General features: G+C 46.5%; 1 protein-coding gene across 5 annotated transcripts in view; it reads right to left on the bottom strand.

The window, feature by feature from the left end:
* Positions 1–2,010: 2,010 nt before the first annotated feature.
* MARCHF8 (membrane associated ring-CH-type finger 8) overlaps positions 2,011–19,489 on the bottom strand; it is a 951,649-nt gene continuing 934,170 nt past the window's right edge. For 4 of the 5 annotated variants that reach the window (XM_069610553.1, XM_069610555.1, XM_069610554.1 and 1 more), the window contains one exon: positions 2,011–12,810. In XM_069610553.1, coding sequence (XP_069466654.1) covers positions 12,506–12,810 — 305 coding nt within the window. In that variant the 3' untranslated portion in view covers positions 2,011–12,505. The remainder of the gene's footprint in view (positions 12,811–19,489) is intronic. The other variant, XR_011268598.1, reaches the window with a different exon arrangement.

Raw genomic sequence — 19,489 nt, 5'->3', positions numbered from 1 at the left:
CATCCAGGACGAATGAAGCATCCTTCTGGATCAAGAAGATACCAGTTTTTCCTTAGTTAATCTAGAGTGCAAGGGACGGAAATAAGTGTGGTCAGAGGACGGTGGACATTTTACTTCATTGGACATTCCTTAGTCTTTTTGTTGAGGCAGGGCAACCCCTTAGAAATAGGGCAAGAAAGGTTTAGTTCCTTTATGTTTATACATAAATAAAAGTCTTTGCCAACAACCATGCTACCACTGTGTCAGACTCGTACCTCTGCAATCCTACAGTAGTGAAGCAGATCTACATAAGGATCATGAAACTGGCTCGATCTATAGCATTTAAGTATACCAAGTTTGTGTTATTTAGCCTAATAGGAGGCTCAGGAATCTGGCAGAATCATTTACACTCTGGTACTGAAAAGGCAATCAGGGCTTCTTCACTATTGCCCGGGTGGGGGGAGAGAGTCTTCTTGCCTAGGGATTCAAGCCTCACTGCATTCAATGACATATCAGGCAAGATCATCGCTCCGCTGACTCTGGCTATCTCTCATGTCTTGGTCAGAGCCCAGCCCAAGCTGGCTCCGAGTGGTTGAGCATCTTTCTCCTGCTTCATTAACAGGGTGTCAACCCCACTGCACAGGCTCAGCGGGTCGGCCTCCAACAATACTGATGAGCACGCAGAGGCAGAAATCACAAACTGCTCATGGGAACATGCCAGAACCTTAACTAGGGCAGGGCAGAGACATTGGTATGGACTTGCTTTCAGCACAATCACTTCCAAGTTGGAATACATATCTCCCACTAACAAGAAGGGTTGCATGGCTGTGAGAGAAGCTTTGTATTGAGTGTCGCAAGTGAAAACAAAATCAGAAAGTCATGGAGTGTTAGTTCTAATGTGGTACTGTGGAGTATGGAAACACTCTAATGGCTATCTTGGGTTGATAGAGAAGCACCTAATTTTTAAACTTGAACCAAGCCTAAGAAGACCATAAGAATGGTCTCTTTGTACAGTGGGTGTCACTGTACCTGGGCTACCTCTCTTTGATTTTTCACCCTGCTCGCTCCCTACCAAGGAAACTGCCTACACCCAGATAACAGTCTCTATAAGGTTTGAAGACTGACATGAAAGAGCACCATGTTTCCGTTTGGCGGAGGACACAAGATGTATGCCGGTATTATCCAGCCACCACCTTAAACCCCCATCCTGTCCGACCACCTTAACATTGAGGTCAATTCTGAAATAAAAGTCATCCATCAGCATACATAATCATCCTGTCCTATCACCTGTACATAGAGTAAAGTTGTGGAAAAATAGTAATCCTGGAACATAGCTACCCATCCTGTCCTACTATCTGCAACATTCTGAAAAAAAGTCATCCTGAAGCATATCCACCCATCCTCACCACGTTTACATAGAGGAAAATTCTGAAAAATAGTCATCCTGCAGCATATGTAAATGCTCTAAATGTCTGGCATAAAATGCGTTAGGCTGATCTTTCTCAGTGCTGTTTCTTCGCCTCCTTACACTTGTTAACTTATCCAATATTAATCTCATGGCCAATGTAAGGCATTGATCACACAGCTGCCTAGTCATCTATATGTGCAAATAAACAGAGCATCTTCTTACCCCATTAAACACGCTTATCTTTTTACCCTACAACAACAAAAAATGCCCTAAGGCAATTGTGTTCGGGACTAATTGGTTGCCCTATTCTCTTTATCCCCAATACGGCTTCCCCTTCAAACTCATGGCACCCTGAGGTGACTGCTGCATGTGTGGTGTGCTATAAATCATCAATAAACAAATACGACCTGCAATGAAATGCACAACGACAGAGAAGAAATTAAATTATGCGGCAGTTAGTTGTTCTGGACATACGACATTGGCTTTTTTCACAGTTACTTTTGTTTTTTATCAGAAGAATGCTTTTTAAGATCTTCTTTCATTTGTATACGCAAGCAAAACAAACAGCATTATTGTCATAGTGTTCCACATGTTGATCTTACAAATGGTGAAACAATGCAATGTCTCTTTATTTTTTTTCATCTTTTATTTTTTGAAGAAATAGGGAAGCTTGGGTAACTTTTCAGGAGGATGTGATAAAAAAATTCAACAAAAACAACAAAATATCAAACATTTATCAAAAGATTCCCTTTCTAGGTTCATTCCTTTTCTTCTGGTTAAAGACATACTGAATAAGTATACTTGGTTCTTCGGGCAAGTGAAGAGTAAACGAGACACAGGCTGGATGTTGTTCATATCATTATATCTCTAAAAACATAAAAAGCAATTTATAATGAGTTGTGCATTGATGTGTTGTTTCAATTACAGTGGCTTTACTTATCTACCCGTGTCTTTAAATCGCTGAATTGAGGGAAAGAATACACATCATGGCAAAATAAGATTAAAAAAATACATGTTTGATCACATCAACCCTCAATGTCCTGAAACTATACTTAAACTGCTATTAGATGCAACATCAATTAAAACATATTCTGTCACCAGAATAGTTTGCATACAAAAAATCACATCCTTCACAAGTATTGTATTAGTTTATATCAGAACAGTGTGCTGGATTTTAATTAAATAATACAAACTGATGTTATTGAATAATAACTTACAACCATACCTCCCCTATGTAAAAGTCACAGGGCCAATACTCTCACACAACTTTAAACCAACACCAAATTTAATGTTTTATTCCTTACTACAATGATTTTGTTTGACTGACACACAGTCTAAAAGAATCCAAGCACCGAAAGGAATATCTGTCAAGTGGACAAGAATGTAAAGGCCTTTGCGACGTGTATAAAAGGTCACTGCTATAGGTAAGAGCAACAAAACTGGCATCTTTCCCTTTGGTTAGTGTGCTAATGGTGTTAAAAAACAACCTTCTTCAGAGACCTATTTCATACTATCTCAGACAGCTTTGCAGTATTTCTGTGAATTATTTGAAAACCAACATGCATCAACGTTTTCTAGGTTATTATCCCCAGAAGAATGCAGGAGAGGGGAAAGGGATCAAAGTGGCTGCACTAAAAACTTCTGAAGGATAATAATTGCTTTCTGATGCTATTCATCTATACTGAGGTTTCATAAAGAGGAAAATGAGCACTGCTCTAACTCATTTTCACTACTTTCGTTAAAAACTGAGAAGTCCGTTTTGATGCAGAATTAAAAGATTGGGTAATCAGAAGAACAGTTCTAGAATGTTTTGGATCTTGCCCTGACTAAGAACGATTTAGACAGACAGCAATATAATGGCTGTCAGATTCTGCCCAGCGACCAAGGGACAGCCACTGCTATATCCGCAGAGTCCTTGGTGTCTGGGAAGCTCTGTCCACGAGCTCCCCTGTGTGCGTCCCTGCAAGGGGTTAATTTTCCAGGCCGGCGAAGGAGGAGGCGGGCCTTCAGGCACGAAAACCCTCGGAAGCGCGGAGCGCGCGGAGTCCGCAGAGTCCTTGGTGTCTGGGAAGCTCTGTCCACGAGCTCCCCTGTGTGCGTCCCTGCAAGGGGTTAATTTTCCAGGCCGGCGAAGGAGGAGGCGGGCCTTCAGGCACGAAAACCCTCGGAAGCGCGGAGCGCGCGGAGTCCTTGGTGTCCTTTGTGGCAATTTGTGGGGAGGCTGTTTACATCTGCTGCTGGTGCTGCCTTGAACTGTTCTGTCAACTTCAGCCCTCCGCCCACGGTTTTATCGAAACCTGTATGCACGCAAGGTACGGTTTCTGCTGCAGATGCTTGCTGTCAAATTTGTGTCTTTATTTGTCCATTTTATAAGGCTTGCTGGAGGGGTGGGGGGGAGAGACGGACTACGGCAGCTCCTTGAGCTGTCGGGCGTTCCCCGCCCTCCAGCTCCTGTGACTTTTTGTCTAGTGCACCGGTGTGCTCCCCGGAACTTGGACCGGTTTTATAACCCCTGCCTTTGTATCCACAAGCTTTGCTTACATCTACCTACATCTATCTCTGGAAACCTTGATTTATATCTGACTCTGCCCCTGACCTGGAGAAGGAAGGAGGAAAAAAGTTGGGCCATAACCACCCACCATTGACTGCCACTGTCTGCCTTTGACTCATGCAAGGGTGGTCCTTACTTACCCCTATCCCCATCCGTGCATGGTTCTTTTTCTAATCACCGCCTTTACACTTATCAATTGTGAATCTTCGTAATTCTTTTTATTCCATGGTCTTAATGTCTGTATAATATTTGCTGTATTTAACCCATTTTATATTCATATATATATATATATTTTATATGGGGCTTTTTATTAGAGCCTGATTTTCTTTTAACATCATATAGTATTTAGTGCTTAATTTTGTAGAGAGTGTGAGGGGGCTGCGAGATTTTTTCTTTTCTCTCCCCCTCATCTCTCACCGTTATCCTACTTTCGGCTTATACTGGCCTGTCCGGTTTTTTTTGTTCCCCGCCTAATATTATCCATTTAAGTTTCTAATCTATTTAATCTATGGGGAAGAGAAAAGCTGGAGAGGGAGGGGTTGGGGCTGGTGCTGGGGTGGTCAGCAAACGGGCGAAAAAACCTAAAAACGTCACTTCTTCCCATACCACCAAACCCCCAAAAACAGTAACTAAAGCTAAATCCCTTCCGAAAGTTGGTGTAACACCTTCCCAGAGATCGTTGGACTACTATATGGATGCCATGGCAAATAAAATAGTTAATTGTATGAATGCGGTTGAACCTGCCTCTAGAGAGGTTGTTCCCAGGGGCGAGGGATTGGGTTTGGCGGACTTGCAGGGACAGGGGATTGTAGATAGGGATGTGGTGTCTAGGGGGGATGCGTCTGTCTTTGGTTTGGTGACGCCTCCTCATTTACTGTCGCAACCAACGCACCCCGTGGAGGGGGCACCCAGTATTAATGGTAGGATTTTGGTGGAAAGGGAATCTGGATCGCTAGACTGTTCTGCCGCCAGTGAGGGCGACAAAGAATGGTTGGAGGCCTTACTGGAGGAGAAGCTTAAGCCTTTACAGTTGATGTTAAATTCTTTAAAGGGGCTTAAAGAGGGGGTTTTGACCACCTTGGCTATTATGGATGACTCCATTAGGGCAATATCACTTAAATTGTCTGACTTGGCCGTTATTGTTGAGGAAAGGGGCCCAGAGGATTGGCGGTGTAAGTGTCCACCAACCGCCCCCTTACCGAGGAAAACCGCCTCCAATGGTAAGAAAGTTATATCTCCGCTAAGGTGTAGTCAGGAGGTGGTGATCATTGAAGATCAGGATGATATTCCAGGGGCCAACAAGAATTTAAATGGGCCTGTAAGGGATGGGGAGAGTGACGAACCTAGGAAAACAGAATGTGAAAAGGGGCCGGGGAGTGGGTTAGGGACTAATACAATCCTGAACCTACCCCCGGAAGCGGTCCCCCTGGTAGGGATTATTACTGGTCTGCCCGGGTTGCCAACTGGAAGTTTTGAGTCCACTCATTCCCTGATGAATAAGGCCTCGCACTGGGTCAACTCGAATCTGATGGGACCTAAGATCGATCCCAAAATGATTCGTATGGCCAGGCGTGTGGGATGGGTGGGAAATAGACCCAAGAATTTACGGGGAGACTGTGTGGTAATCACCTTTTCTGATGCTCAGATCACGGACTATCTTTTGAATACCAACCTAGCCCGGGGCCTTAAACCCAATGGTTCTAAACTGTCCAGTAAACTATTTCCTCTGGATTATTTCTATGTCCCTGTCGGGGGAAGGAAGTTGCCGACCCTATTATCAGGTAGCAGGCAGGTTGGAGGTTTTGGAAACCCTTTTATTAGCCTAGATAGAAATTCACCGTCTAATTGCCCCCTGGACGGTTGGAGTACAACCATATCCAAAAAGGGTCAGCGTAAAGCCCCGGCAGAAATTGTTCCGACACCCTTGCCTCTGGAAAATCATTTCGAGATCTTGACGTCCTGTGAGGATGTGGATTGACAAGAGGCTGTAATCGAGGATGGGGCAATGGTGTCGACCCTCTTAGCATCCCATAGGAATTTGGCCATAGATAATCTGCAATTGCGCCTACTCTCTTGGAACATAGCAGGCGCAACGAGGAAATTAAAGCTGGGTCCAGTGATGGAACTTCTTCAAGCTAACTCTATAGTCTTACTTCAAGAAACTTGGGCCCTAGAACCCCCACACTTAGATGGTTTTATCTCGTTTGATATCCCAGCCAACAAAAAGACGAGAGGTAGACTCTTTGGTGGTTTGTGCATCTTGATCAAGGGTGCGCTGGAATGTGGAATTGAGCTGATCCCAACCGGGCTGGATTTTTTGCAGGTTGCTTCTCTAACAACTAGGATGGGGAAGGTAATCTGCATTATCAATTTTTATAATAGTCCTCATTTTTCTGATCTGGAGCGACTGCCCAAGGTCAAGAGGTTCATTGAGAACCTCTTGTCCAAGGAAGGCAGGAAGTTCACCTCCTGCATCTGGGGTGGGGATTTTAATCTAAAATTGGGGGGGGGGGGGCTGGACCAGGGCGCTCTTGACCCCCTTGAGGATCTGGTAGAGAACATCCCGCCCAGGTGTATGAGAGATGCAAGAGTTTGCCCGAAGGGTCTTCAGTTTAACTCCTGGCTGTTGGAATGGGGGTTCCGTATTGTTAATGGTCGAAAGGCCCCGGATATCCCAGGGGAGGGAACGTTTAAAAACCACCAAGGCTGTTCAACTATCGATTACTTTTGTATTTCAGTAAACCTCTGGGAATGTGTTGTGAGTTTTGAGGTGCAGGCGGATACGCATAGTGACCATCTGCCCATCTGTCTTACGCTAATGGGTTTGTTGGGGGAACGGGAATCTTTGGTTATAGCCCCTAGCCCGCGGCTGGGGGTACTCTCAGGTTCCAGAAGAATTAAATGGGGTACCATCTTAGAGGAGGGGTTACATCATGTTTCCTTAAGGGAGAATAACTCGCTTGTGCTGGATATATTGGGCAATCATCAATCTGCACATATAATTGTAGAGAAATTTGTAGAATTATTGGCTGCACTAACCTCAAAATTCTCTAAAACTATCAAGTCCAATGGTAAAATATTAAAGAGAGGATGGTTTGATGAAGCCTGCAAAAATGCAAAGAAATCGCTGTTGAGAACCCTTAAGGACCCAATTAGTTCTAGATCGAAGATTGCACAAGATAGGAAAACCTACCAACAGGAGTTAAAGAGAAGGAAAAGGGAGATAGAACAGGGAGCCTGGGAAGGTTTTTTGAATGCCGCCATGAAGAGGGACCAGAAGGCTTTTTGGGCATTTGTAAAAAGTGGTCCGGAGGGTTGTTGGTCCAACGTGGGGAGTGGCACCCATGTGGAAGAAGGGGCATGGTTGGCGCACTTTGGTAGTCTATTTGGATCTGAACATTTAGAGGCCGAGTCAGACTTTAGCGGCCCCTGTTTGATGTTTGAAGTGGAGGAGACTGCTAAGGCAATCAGGCTCCAAGCACACAACCGCGCCCCTGGCCCGGATATGATACCTTCAGATTTGTTCCAGGACCCAGTTGATTTGTGGGCCCCACTTCTGACTGTGGCATTCAATGCTTGTCTCAAATCGAGGAAATATCCTTCCTCGTGGAAGAGGGCAATAATATTCCCCATTTTTAAAAAGGGAGACATGTCTAGCCCCGGTGCTTATAGACCTATTTCCCTACTAGATTCATCGTTTAAAATTTTTGGGAGAATATTGCTGGCCCGTATAGAAGCCTGGCTTAGGGCACAGCCAGTTCTCTCTGACATTCAATTTGGGTTTCGTCCTGGAGTAGGCACCATGGAACAAAGTCTTAACTTGTATTTACTGGTGGCTAATACGGTGTTTTGTAGGGGCGAGGCTGTTTATCTAGCTTTTATGGACCTAAGCACTGCCTTTGATAAAGTAGATAGAGCTAAGCTCTGGGCAGTGCTTGGGTCCTTAGGGTGCCCTGGGGAAATCTTACAGGCTTTGGTTGACCTCCATACAAATAATGAGGCCTGTGTACGAAGTGGCTCTGGGGGGCATTGCACGGCATGTTTCCAGGTGGGGTGCGGTGTGAGGCAGGGCTGCGTACTGGCCCCCATCTGCTTCTGCCTTTACATTAATGGCCTTTCACAGGACCTGACTGGAGTATTGGCCGATTTTTTAGTTTTGGGAGGAAGGGGGTTTCCAGTATTGGCCTATGCTGATGACACTGTCCTTCTTGCAAGAACACCTAGGGCCCTACAGATATTGATTAATGCTTATTCAAGGTTTATGGATAATCTGGGCCTAAAAATCAATCCCAAGAAATCTGCAGTAATGGCGTGCGTTGGCAGAAAACGTCCTGTGCCCATGAAACCCATACTTTGTGCAGATGAAATTATTCCCAGAGTTAGGACTTTTGATTACCTTGGAATAAGTTTTTCGGAGGCCTTAAATGGTAAAGACCACGTGACCAAACAATCTATTAAGATGAGTCAACAGATAGGCGGAATTTTTAGATTCATGTCGAAGTGCAGGGGCCGGCCTTTGGATGTGATCCTTAAGATCTATGGTACTCAAACTGTGGCTTCCACTCTTTATGGCGCAGCTATCTGGGGCTTCCAGAATACAGTGGAAATACAGAGTAAGGAGAGTAAATTTTTTAAAAACTTGCTTGGGCTCCCGTCCAGTGTATCTGGATTAGCCGTCCATAGGGAGTTGGGTGTGGAGTTTTGGGAAGATCAGTGGGCGTTGGCCCCTCTTTTATTTTGGGTCAGGCTGTGGGCTAATGAGCATGCTTCCTTGTGCCATACTATTATTCGTACTGTGTTGGGTAAATGTGGCTGGAAAAAAATTCCATGGCTCGCGTATGTTTTTTCAATTCTGGGTGAAGCCAACTTAGGCGCCCTTTTTCCGCCTGATACTATTTTGACCAAAAGTGAGGGGTCTGTTTACAAAGCCATGCTGGGTAAAATCATAGCAAGTAAAAGAACTTTGCTAGAGCGTGGCCATAGCAAAGGTGAATTTCACTTAAGTATTAGTTGCCTAACGGGAATTCAACCTTACTTGCTTTGGAGTATGTTAAAAAAGGACAGGTGGCTGATTACAAGGGCACGGTTCGATTGCCTTCGGTTGCAAGGCAACACCTATAAATGGAAGGGTTTTCCTGACTCAGCGGGTTGCCCGGTTTGTGGACATGGTAGAGAGGATCTCTCTCATTTGTTATTCTTCTGTATAGGGTATGCAGGTATACGTAAAGTGTCCCTGATTCCTGCCCTTAAGAAGTCAATGATCCGCACACACAGGGCTGCTCTTGTGTTTCTCTTGAGCGCCGAATCAGTTTACACCGCTTGGGCTCTTTTGACGTTCCTGAAAAGAGCGATGTATTTCAGAAATCGTATTGTGAAACTGCAAGGTGGCGAGGGCCCGTAAGAAAACTTTATAGTACTTGTACTGGGTTAAGGTATTTTGCATTGTCTTCTAAACATATCTTCACTAAAATAACTTTTAATGTAGTTCATGTCGAGGCAACCGTCTAACTGCCAAATGTATTTGTATACTGCTTTCGCCAATGTTTTTTAACTATATATTTTCATGGAAGTGTAATTTTAAGATTTTGTAACCTGAATTAGTGTAATAATTGTGTTTACTTGTAGTTTAATGGTTGCTTTATACAACCAAATAAACTTGTTTGACTTGACTTGACTATATATAACGTATTTCAAGGTCAAGTAGTAAGAGGTGTCGGCATGGCATGTTAAGTTAAACATTCATCTCTCAACAAAACCATCATTTCAACCATCATCAGAACAAACACCCTAGAAATTCCTCACTCATTGCTGACTCTCCAAAGAGAAAGTGAGGGCTGGCAGTGGTCACTGAGAACGATGGCTGACACTGGATGGACATAGTTGAAAGGAATGGGATAGGGTGTTCACAGGCAGATGGAATGAGGCATTCAGAATAGCCTTGTATGAAGAAAAGAACAGTGCCTGCTTGAGGAGAGGGCAAATGAGGGCATTGCAGTAAGACACAATGGCCTGAAGGGGATGACACTGACACATGGTGAAGGAGGAGGTAGAAGTGCAGAGAAAGCTGAATATCAAAGGGGGGGGCGAGCAGAAGAGACTGGAAAGGGTAAACATCAAGCAGGAGGGGAGGGAGCAGAAGAAGTAGGAGGCAGTGACAATCTAGGAAGTGAGAGGAAGTAAAGGAGGTTTGAGCAAGTGAAGAAGTAGATAGAGAGGAAGAGATATAAAGCATCTGAAGAAAAGAAGGTGGAGTAGGTTAAAGAGAAAGGAATGGTAGATGGAGGGGGGAAGAGAAAGGAATTAAGGAAGGAGGTGGGTGGGAAGTCCCTTGCAGGGGAAGGGATACAGGACACCAGAGAGTAAGACAACACAAGTCAATTCCTTCTCTAGAAGTGAGAGGATGAATAAGCTTATGGCAGATTGTTAAGGAAGTTATGAGACAGTCAGCTCGAGAATGGAACCAAGGTAGAGCAACAGTACCATAGGAACGAGTGTGCACTGAGGAGGAAAGTTAGACAGGGTTGGGTGGTTCAAGGTTTGGTATTGTGACACAGGGCTGAGGTAGAACAATAAACAGTCACTGAAAGACCCTCTAGGAGGCACTGATGATCTTACAGGGATACAGCCTGGACCTAAACATAATACCTCGGAACACTACAATATGTGTGGCCTACAGGGAGAGGCCAACCAGCGACTATGCCATCACTTTCTTTTTGCTGAACTTTGTGCCTAAAAACTATGACTGACACCAGTGATAGAGACACAGATATTTGGAGCAGTCTTCCAGTATACAAAGACTTGTGTTAGTCATTCTGACTTCTTTTGAGTTCCTCAACATCAAACAAGATGTTGACTAAATTCCCTTTGAATTAAATCTATGAGTTGCATCCTCTGTGGAGTTACTTGGGCTTGTGACAGGAGGTAAGTTGTACAGACACACAACTTGAAACCTGAAGCAGCAAACGGATGTACTGGACAGAGAGGAGGCTGGAAGGTGCAGACTCAGAGCTAAATCTGGAACAGGAACTAGGAAAGAAAGTATGGGAACAGCAGGCATAGAGATATGCAAAGGAGTAAAGGCTGGCTACGGAGAGAGAAGGGAGGAAGCATGGGGTGCAGCACAGTTCAGCAGAAGAAAGGACAATTAACGGTAATGGTGCCGAATTGTGCTGTTGTTAGTTAGTAAAGAAAATTGGTGACAGAAAAAGGAGTTGGATGAATTGAAAGGATTCCAGCACACCACTCACAGAAAAGGAAATGACAGCAGACATAATCTGGGAACCAAACCAATGATCACGTCAAATGCAATAATAGGTTAAAATAAAGAAAGACCTTGTGGCAATGAAATTTAGTGTTAATATATGTTAGAAGATAAAATCACACACAACTATCAGATTCAGACCTTTGATGTTGCAAGTAGCTAATTTTACTTTTAGGGTAATATACTATCTCTTATTTGTTTTAAAGAATTACTGTTACACTGCAGATCACACAATGTGGATAGGTGCCAGACCATCAAAAACATTATAAAAAAGGATTGACATCAAATTATTAAGGACTGTTCTGATACAGGATAGCCTTTCAAGTTTCACTACCAAAAGATTCACATATTACAAAAGGAGGATTATAAAAAGTGCTGTATGCTTTGTTAAATATTACTGTGAGGTGCTGTAAAACAGATTCTCAAAACTGTCCTTCAAGTATAATTATTTGTGGTTAAGAGTTGCAGACAATAGTGTGTTTGCATCTCCTCTTCTAGCGATCTAAAGTATCCGAGTGTGGAAAGATTTGGTTTCCATCCCATTGAATTCTTCCCATTGAAATACCACAGTGCAGTGTATTATGCTCAGTGACAATAAATTACAGTTAAAATAGCTATCGTGTTTCTACAAAGCTCAATAACTTTTTTAAATCTTGCATAAAATACACAATTTGAAACCGGAATACTTTTGACTATGACGGGAGCGTTGGGAACATTTATTTCAGTCCTTGGAAGGCTTTAAAGGTATCTTTGACAGATTTCAATAACCACCTCCAAGCAACCCAATAAACATGGCTCTGAGGTGTAATCTAATGGGCAGACAATTATAGAATAGCAATGGGAAAGAATCTGTTTTGAAAAATATCAAGAGGATTGATTTTTATGCCTTACTGAGTCAGTAAAATCTTGCCTTAATACAAATTATGTTAGAGGACTCTTCTCAATGACTGACTCAGTAGTATGACAGCATAGTACCTTATCAAGCAAGGTACACAGTTGTGGCAATTACCTCCATTTCGACACTGGTACTAGGATTCTTCAATGTCTAACATGTCCATATTCTTCACAGTATGCTTCCTTCACAGATTTGCCTCAGATCATCTGTTAAATTCTTGTACATACAAATGATGAACTGTTGAGAGGAACAGGATCCTATCATGATAAGCGGATTTGAGGGATATAGTGGTACAATACAAAAATGTAAAAAAAACAAAGAAGTTCAACTTCCATGTCTGTGCTGTTTGTTTCCCGCCACAGTTTACAGTAAACACATTTTTTGTTGCAGTATATTTTTCAGGAATTAAACTCAGACGTTAAGAATTGCTGCACTGCAGTCCTCTGGTTCTGTATAGTGTGAGGAGTTAGTATCTGAGTGATGGATCCCAAAGACTTCTTTACTCTCATAATGGGGCTCCGTTTGTGCAGGTTTTTCAAAAAGATTTTTTTTGCTGGTTTCTGGACAGTTTTGAACATATATCACTCTGTTATAAGCTTTAAGTCTTCTCCACAGTTGGACATACACTTTGCACTGAACATACATGAACAGAAGTCCTCCAGTGAAACCAATGGCAACCACCACCAACTTAGTCCAAAATGGCCACTCAAGTATACCTATATAAAAAAGATGAAACAGAACTGTTAGAAAACGTCAAGGTATTTCTGAAATTACCATCACAGTATGCCCTATACAATGACCAAAATAACCTACTCCAGCAGCAGGTGGCAAATATTTAGCTTCTGCTTTGGAGTCACAACACTCTGAAGTTGGCATTGAAGTTTCCTATTGCGAAAGCCATCTTCAGATCAGTTCACTTCGAATAACTATTTCAGAACCATAGGGCCTCATTACGAGTATGGTGGTAATTCGGCTGAAAATCTGTCGAATTACCACCAAACTCGATTACTGTTACTGCCACTTGTTCCTCGTCAGTTTACCGCAGGATTACAAATGGTGTTATGGTGGTGTTAATCCCCATTTTCGTAGTCTGTAAGACTTCATGGAGATTTTGGCAGAATCATCATCAGCACTAATTCAAAAAATGTGGATATAATCCGCCATTGCGCCACTCGTAATCCTGTGGTAAATCTACAGGCAGTAACAGTAAACGAGTTTGGCGGTAATGTCGATAGAATTACAATCAAACTAGAAATGAGGTATAATGTATGTTAAATACAGCACAAATCAAGAGGCTCAAACACACTTGAAAATATGCTATTTGTATAAAATCATAAAATTAGATCATACAGGCACGAGACATTTCTCTGTTTTTAATTTGACTCCTTCAGTGCACAATGTGCACACACAAACACTGTCATTTACTCTGAACAGTTACAGATGTATAAACAATTAAAAGTAGGAGAGCATCAGTGCCACATCACATCAAATAAAAAATCGAAAAAAAAGGCATGTATTGCGAAACAGAGTCCATTGTGTAAGATGACACGATTTGGGGACACCTCTAGTCGCCATCGAAAAACCCAATGGTGAGTATCGCCATGCATTACAAACAGCTCTGATGTAGCTCATTTTAAACTAGATGGCATGAAATAGACGGCAGCAAGGGGATACTTTGGCAGATTCTACTTTTAATAGCTGGAAATGATTAGGCTATATCGATAATATTTTTATTAACATAGCAGAATGGAAAAGAGTGAAATCCCTAAAAGTTACATGCAGCCTAGAGAGGAACTATGACCCCACTTTAACACCAGAGTAACATGATGCAGAAGCCATATTTAGCTCTAGGAGAAGCACCCTTGTGTTATGTTCCAATGAACGCAAACACACAAGATGGGTATTCTTGGATCAAGAATCGGTGATACCAAGATATCCGGGAAACTCCTATTTTAGAATATATATTTGGCTTAGTGAATGTAGGTTCTGTCGAAATCTAGAAGTCTTATGAGAAAATGACAACATTAATAAGACTTTTTTCAATTTTAAATCTTTTATTTTTGTATTTCAAAATAAGCAAGACAATGTAACTTCATTAAACAGGAACAAATAACCAACAAAATACACATTACGTAGTTTAGAAAATAAGCAAACCCATTGTGTCAGGAAACATTCCAACAGAACGTCATGACATATCACGAGCACAATCAGTACATTTCTAAAAAAAATACAATCCCGTAAAGAAGTTGAACAAAACACTGTTAGGGAGAATTCTCATAAATGGTTGATTTCCCTTACCTACTGAGTCCCTCAGCAGTTTTGCTGGATTTCTAGGATTTATCATTTTCCACCTGGTAAGAGTGTGAGCCTTGTTTTGCGATGTGTATTTCTACTTTCGGTGTGATCCTGGGCACTGGAGCCTCACCTACTCCATGTGCACCACTTTTTGTGTGTGTTACACAGCACCTTCAGTGCAGTGACACAGGGTTGTCTTTGAGACTTCCCAATGACTCCATTTTTCTGGGCTGACTACTGTCCCCTAGAAACAGGTAAAGTTGCCATTAACTTTATATAGTCACTTTAAACCACAGACCCAGTACACCCCATTTTACATGGAGTATTGGAAAGGGTTAACTCTTATCCCTTTTTGTCTGTACCTCTTGGAGCCTTGTTTCGCTCCCTTAACATTAAGACTTGGCTGGTGGCAGTGGTATGGAACAAGTTACTTACCTGTAACTGTTGTTCTCCAGCATGGGTCTGGCATGGATTCACATGCTCATGAATATTCCCTGTCGTCATACTGGGAATCCTCGGTAAAGAAAAATCAGTATCAGTTTCGTTTCTGATCTGTCTTTCGTAGTAGTAACCAATCACTGATCTCTGCGTCATACTGACCACAGCCAATGACTGCCCTCTACCTAAGCCTCGCCTCTGGCAGCCATCTTCAGATTTGGTAGCACGTGAAGTGGCAGTATGACCAAGTGAAGAGCCGCAGAGGGGTAGGCGGGAGGGTTCGCATGTGAATCCATGCCAGACCCATGCTGGAGAACAACAGTTACAGGTAAGTAACTTGTTCCTTCTCTAGCATGGGGTCTGGCATGGATTCACATGCTCATGAATATCAGAATAAATAGCAGTACACACATGCACAACCACGGGGGGTGGCAAAAGGCTCAACATTAAGCAATACAAAAAACTCAACATTAAGCATCTCTTACCTCCTCACCAGGCTCACCTTAAGCGAACAGGTTGCGCAGCACTGCTTGGCCGACCCTGGACTCCTCCCTGGAATCACGATCGACGCAGTAGAATTTCGTGAAGGTGTGCGTCGACCTCCACGTAGCAGCCCTGCAGATGTCCAGCAGGGGCACACCAGATAAGAACGCCGTAGTAGCAGCGTTCGCTCTGGTCGAATGGGCTCTCGGACGGCCTGGCAGCGGTCGGTTAGCCAACCGGTGGCAGTGCATGATGCAGCCGGAGAGCCATCTGGAAATAGAAGACTTCGAGAGAGCCTTCCCTTGATTCACAGGTCCAAAGTTCACGAATAGCTGTGATGTCCTCCGAAAACTCTTCGTGCGGTCCACGTAGAACTTCAGCGCTCTAGCCACATCCAGCGAGTGCAAAGTCCTCTCGGCCGGCGACGAAGGAGACGGGAAGAAGACAGGTAACACCAAGGGCTCGTTAAGATGGAAGTCCGACGGCACCTTGGGCATAAAGGAGGGGTGCGTCCTAAGCACCACCCTCGAGGCATGGAAAGTCAAGTACGGTGCTTTGCAGGATAGGGCCTGGATCTCTCCCACTCGTCGTGCGGAGGTAATGGCCACCAGGAATGCAGTCTTCCACGACACAAACTTCATCGGTGCGGAGTGCATCGGCTCGAATGGGGGCCCCATGAGCCTAGTCAGCACCACGTTAAGTTCCCACGCCGGGGCCGGGGTCTTCACCGGCAGGAACGACCGGAACAGTCCTTTCATAAACTCTTTCACCAGTCGATGGGACCACAGGGACGTCCGTCCTGTGGTTCTGGTATATCTGGAGATCGCTGCCAGATGAATCTTAATGGAGGCATGGGCTAGCCCAGCCTTTGCCAGCGATAGCAGGTACGGCAGCACCTGAGGGGCCGTAATCCGTAGGGGGTTGATCTTCTGTGCTCGGCACCAGATAGAGAACCTCTTCCACTTGTGACCGTAGCATTTGAGAGTGGAGGACGCCCTGGCCTTTGCAAGAACCTCTCTGCAGTCGGCCGGTATATCATACCCTCCAAACTTTAGCGCTGCAGGAGCCAAGCCTGCAGGTTCAGCGACGCCGGGTCGTGGTGGAAGATGGCGCCTCCTTCTCTGGAGAGAAGATCCGCGTCCGCCGACAGCTTGCTGGATGGGGACGTTGACAAGTCCAGAAGGTCCGGGAACCAGATCTGCCTCGGCCACGCCGGTGCGACGAGGATCATCCTGCACCGGGACCTCTTGAGCTGGTTGATGAGTCGAAGCAGCAACGGCAACGGAGGGAACGCATACAGGTATAGGCCGTCCCAGGGGAACGAGAACGCATCGCCCATGCTTCTCGGCTGGGGAGACCTGCTGGCGAACCTCTTGCACTTTGAGTTCGTCGCTGTTGCGAATAGGTCGATTTGGGGTTTGCCCCATCGTCGGAAGAGTTGGTCCACCTGATCCTGGCGCAGTTCCCACTCGTGACACGCGCGCAGCTCCCTGCTGAGCGAGTCGGCGATGGTGTTTCTTTCTCCTGCCAGGTGGAAGGGAACCAGGAACATCCCCTGGGCGACCGCCCAGTGCCACAGATCCTGTGCCTCCTTGGATAGGGCTGGGGATCTGGTGCCTCCCTGCTTCCGTATGTAAAACATTGTTGTGGTGTTTTCCGTGAAGATCCGCACCACCTTGCCTTTGAGCGACGGGAGGAACGATTTGAGAGCCCAGAACACGGCTTGGAGTTCCAGGACGTTTATGTGCAGGAGCCTCTCCTCCGGGAGCTAGAGGCCTCTTGCGTGGAGATCTCCGGTGTGGGCGCCCCAACCTTCCAGCGAGGCGTCCGTCGTCACCGTCTCCTGGTACGCCGGCGTCTGAAAGTCCTTGCCCGCTGTGAGGTGCGCTCGAACGCCCCACCACTGAATCGCCCGCCGGAACACCTCGTTGAGGGGGACCCTGTCTTCAAAGGTGCCCGTCGCCTGCATCCAACGGGCGTCGAGAAATTCTTGAAGAGGGCGCATCCGTAGTCTGCAGAGGCGCACCAGGTAAATGCAAGAGGACATCATCCCCAGGAGGGACTTGATGGACCTCACCCTGGCCACGTCCGTGGCTAGCAGGCGCTGCACTTTGCCTAGAATGGTCTTCGTCCGTTCTTCCGACGGTGCCGCCAGGCGCCTCACTGTATCGAGCTTCGCTCCCAGAAACAGGGACACCTGCGACGGCACCAGGTGGGACTTTGGGTAATTTATGGCGAATCCCAGGTCTGTGAGTAGCTGGACGGTCCTCGCAGTGTGTTCGACGGCGAGTTCCCTCGTCCTTGAGCGGATGAGCCAGTCGTCCAGGTAGAGGTAGACGTAGATCCCCTGCAGGCGCAGCCGCGCCGCCACAGGTGCTAGGCACTTGGTAAAGACCCTGGGGGCCGACTTCAATCCGAAAGGCAGTGCTCTGAATTGGTAGTGGCGTCCCTGGACGACGAACCTGAGGAACTTTCGGTGACTTTTGAGGATGGGAACGTGGAAGTATGCATCCTCCAGGTCCAACGACGATAGAAAGTCGCCTTCCTCCAGCTGCCCCAGTACGTGCTGGAGGGTGACCATCCTGAACTTTTGTGACCTGATGTATTTGTTCAAACGACGAAGGTCCAGGATGGGGCGCCAGCCGCCCGTCTTCTTCCTGACGAGGAACTACCTTGAGTACACGCCAGAGCCCCGGAGTCTCTTCGGGACAAGCTCGATGGCGCCTTTCCTGAGCATCGCCCGTACTTCCAATAGCAGTTGCGGGACGTGACTTTCCTTCCTGGCCACAGGTGGAACGTGAGGGCACTTCTTCAGGAATTCGATAGAGTGTCCTCTTGCCAGGGTATCCAGCACCCAACTGTCGGTGGAGATGGACTTCCACACGCCGACGAAATTCGTCAGCTGGCCTCCCACTGGGGTGCTTCGGTGGGGGCCTGAGACCACGGCCGGTTCAGTCCTGCTTGGAGGTGGTGGCCTTGCCGCCCTGGCCACCTTGCCGACGGCGGCGAGGCGCTCCCTGCTTGCCGCGACCCCTGTAGGCCTCCTGAGACGAGGAGCGTGCCGCCTGGCGGCAGGACGACGAGCCACCGCTGGATCCATTGGAGGCACCCTGTCTGCCTCCGGAGCTCCGAAAGGGCCGTCGTTGCTGAAGGGCTCCTAGGGCACGGGCCGTCTCTGTGTCAGTCTTTATGGCTTGGAGGGATTCGTCCACCGCCATCCGAACAAGTTGCTGCCGTCGAACGGCATGTCCAACACCCTAGTCTGGACGTCCTGACGGAAGTCGGTCACCCGGAGCCAACCCTGTCGTCGTAGGCAAACACCGTTACCGAGCTGGCGGAACCCGGTATCGGCAATATAGGTTGCCACCGTTATGGCGTGGTCCGACGCCACCTCGCCTTCCTGGAGTATTTCCAGGGCCTCGGACCTCTTGTCGTCCGGTAGGAAGTCCAGTATGGGGGCCAGCTTAAACCAGAGCTCCCTGTCGTAACGGGTCACGATCGCCAGGGCGTTGGCCGCTTTGATCGTCGTCGCCGCCGACGAAATGACCCGCCGCCCCATGGCGTCCAACTTCTTTCCCTCGCCGTCCGGCGGGGAATTCGACGTCGAGGCTCCTGACCCCGCCGCTTTCTTCTTCGCCGCCGCCGAGACGACCGAGTCTGGCGTTGGCTGGGCCCTGAGGCACAAGGGAGCGGTTTCGGGGACCCGGTACTTCTTCTCGTACCGGTCCCATTTGGCTGGTGCCGTGGAGGGGTTCCTGAGAACCGACAGGCCCTCCTCCCAGATGTCATCGATCAGAGGCACCACGATGACAGTCTTCCTCTTGGCCTCCCGGCGCTGATAGAGGAAACCTTCCTTTTTCTGCTCCTCCGGGCAGAGCTGGAACAATTCGGACGCCCTGGCGATCATGGCGTGGAATGAGCCAATCTCGTCGGGCAGCGAGGCCCATGGGACGGGAGAAGGGAGACCCGTTCCGTCGTCGTCGCCCTCAGAACCCGTCGTCGAGCCCATCGCACCGTCATCTCCCGACTCGTGGGAGGATGAGGAGGGAACCGTAGGCCTTACGGGGGCGAGTGGAGGAGAGGGTTGGGTCCTCCGTCGCTTGTTCTGAGGACTTCCCGATGGGCTAGGTTGCGGGTCCTCCGGCCTGGCCTGTGGTAATCTCGTCCTTATCTCAGAGC

The sequence above is a fragment of the Ambystoma mexicanum genome, chromosome 8, assembly GCF_040938575.1.
Source record: "Ambystoma mexicanum isolate Mex_15411 chromosome 8, UKY_AmexF1_1, whole genome shotgun sequence".
NCBI classification, from domain to species: domain Eukaryota; kingdom Metazoa; phylum Chordata; class Amphibia; order Caudata; family Ambystomatidae; genus Ambystoma; species Ambystoma mexicanum.
Note: the sequence above shows the minus strand (reverse complement) of the source record. Positions and strands in the feature narration are given on the sequence as shown.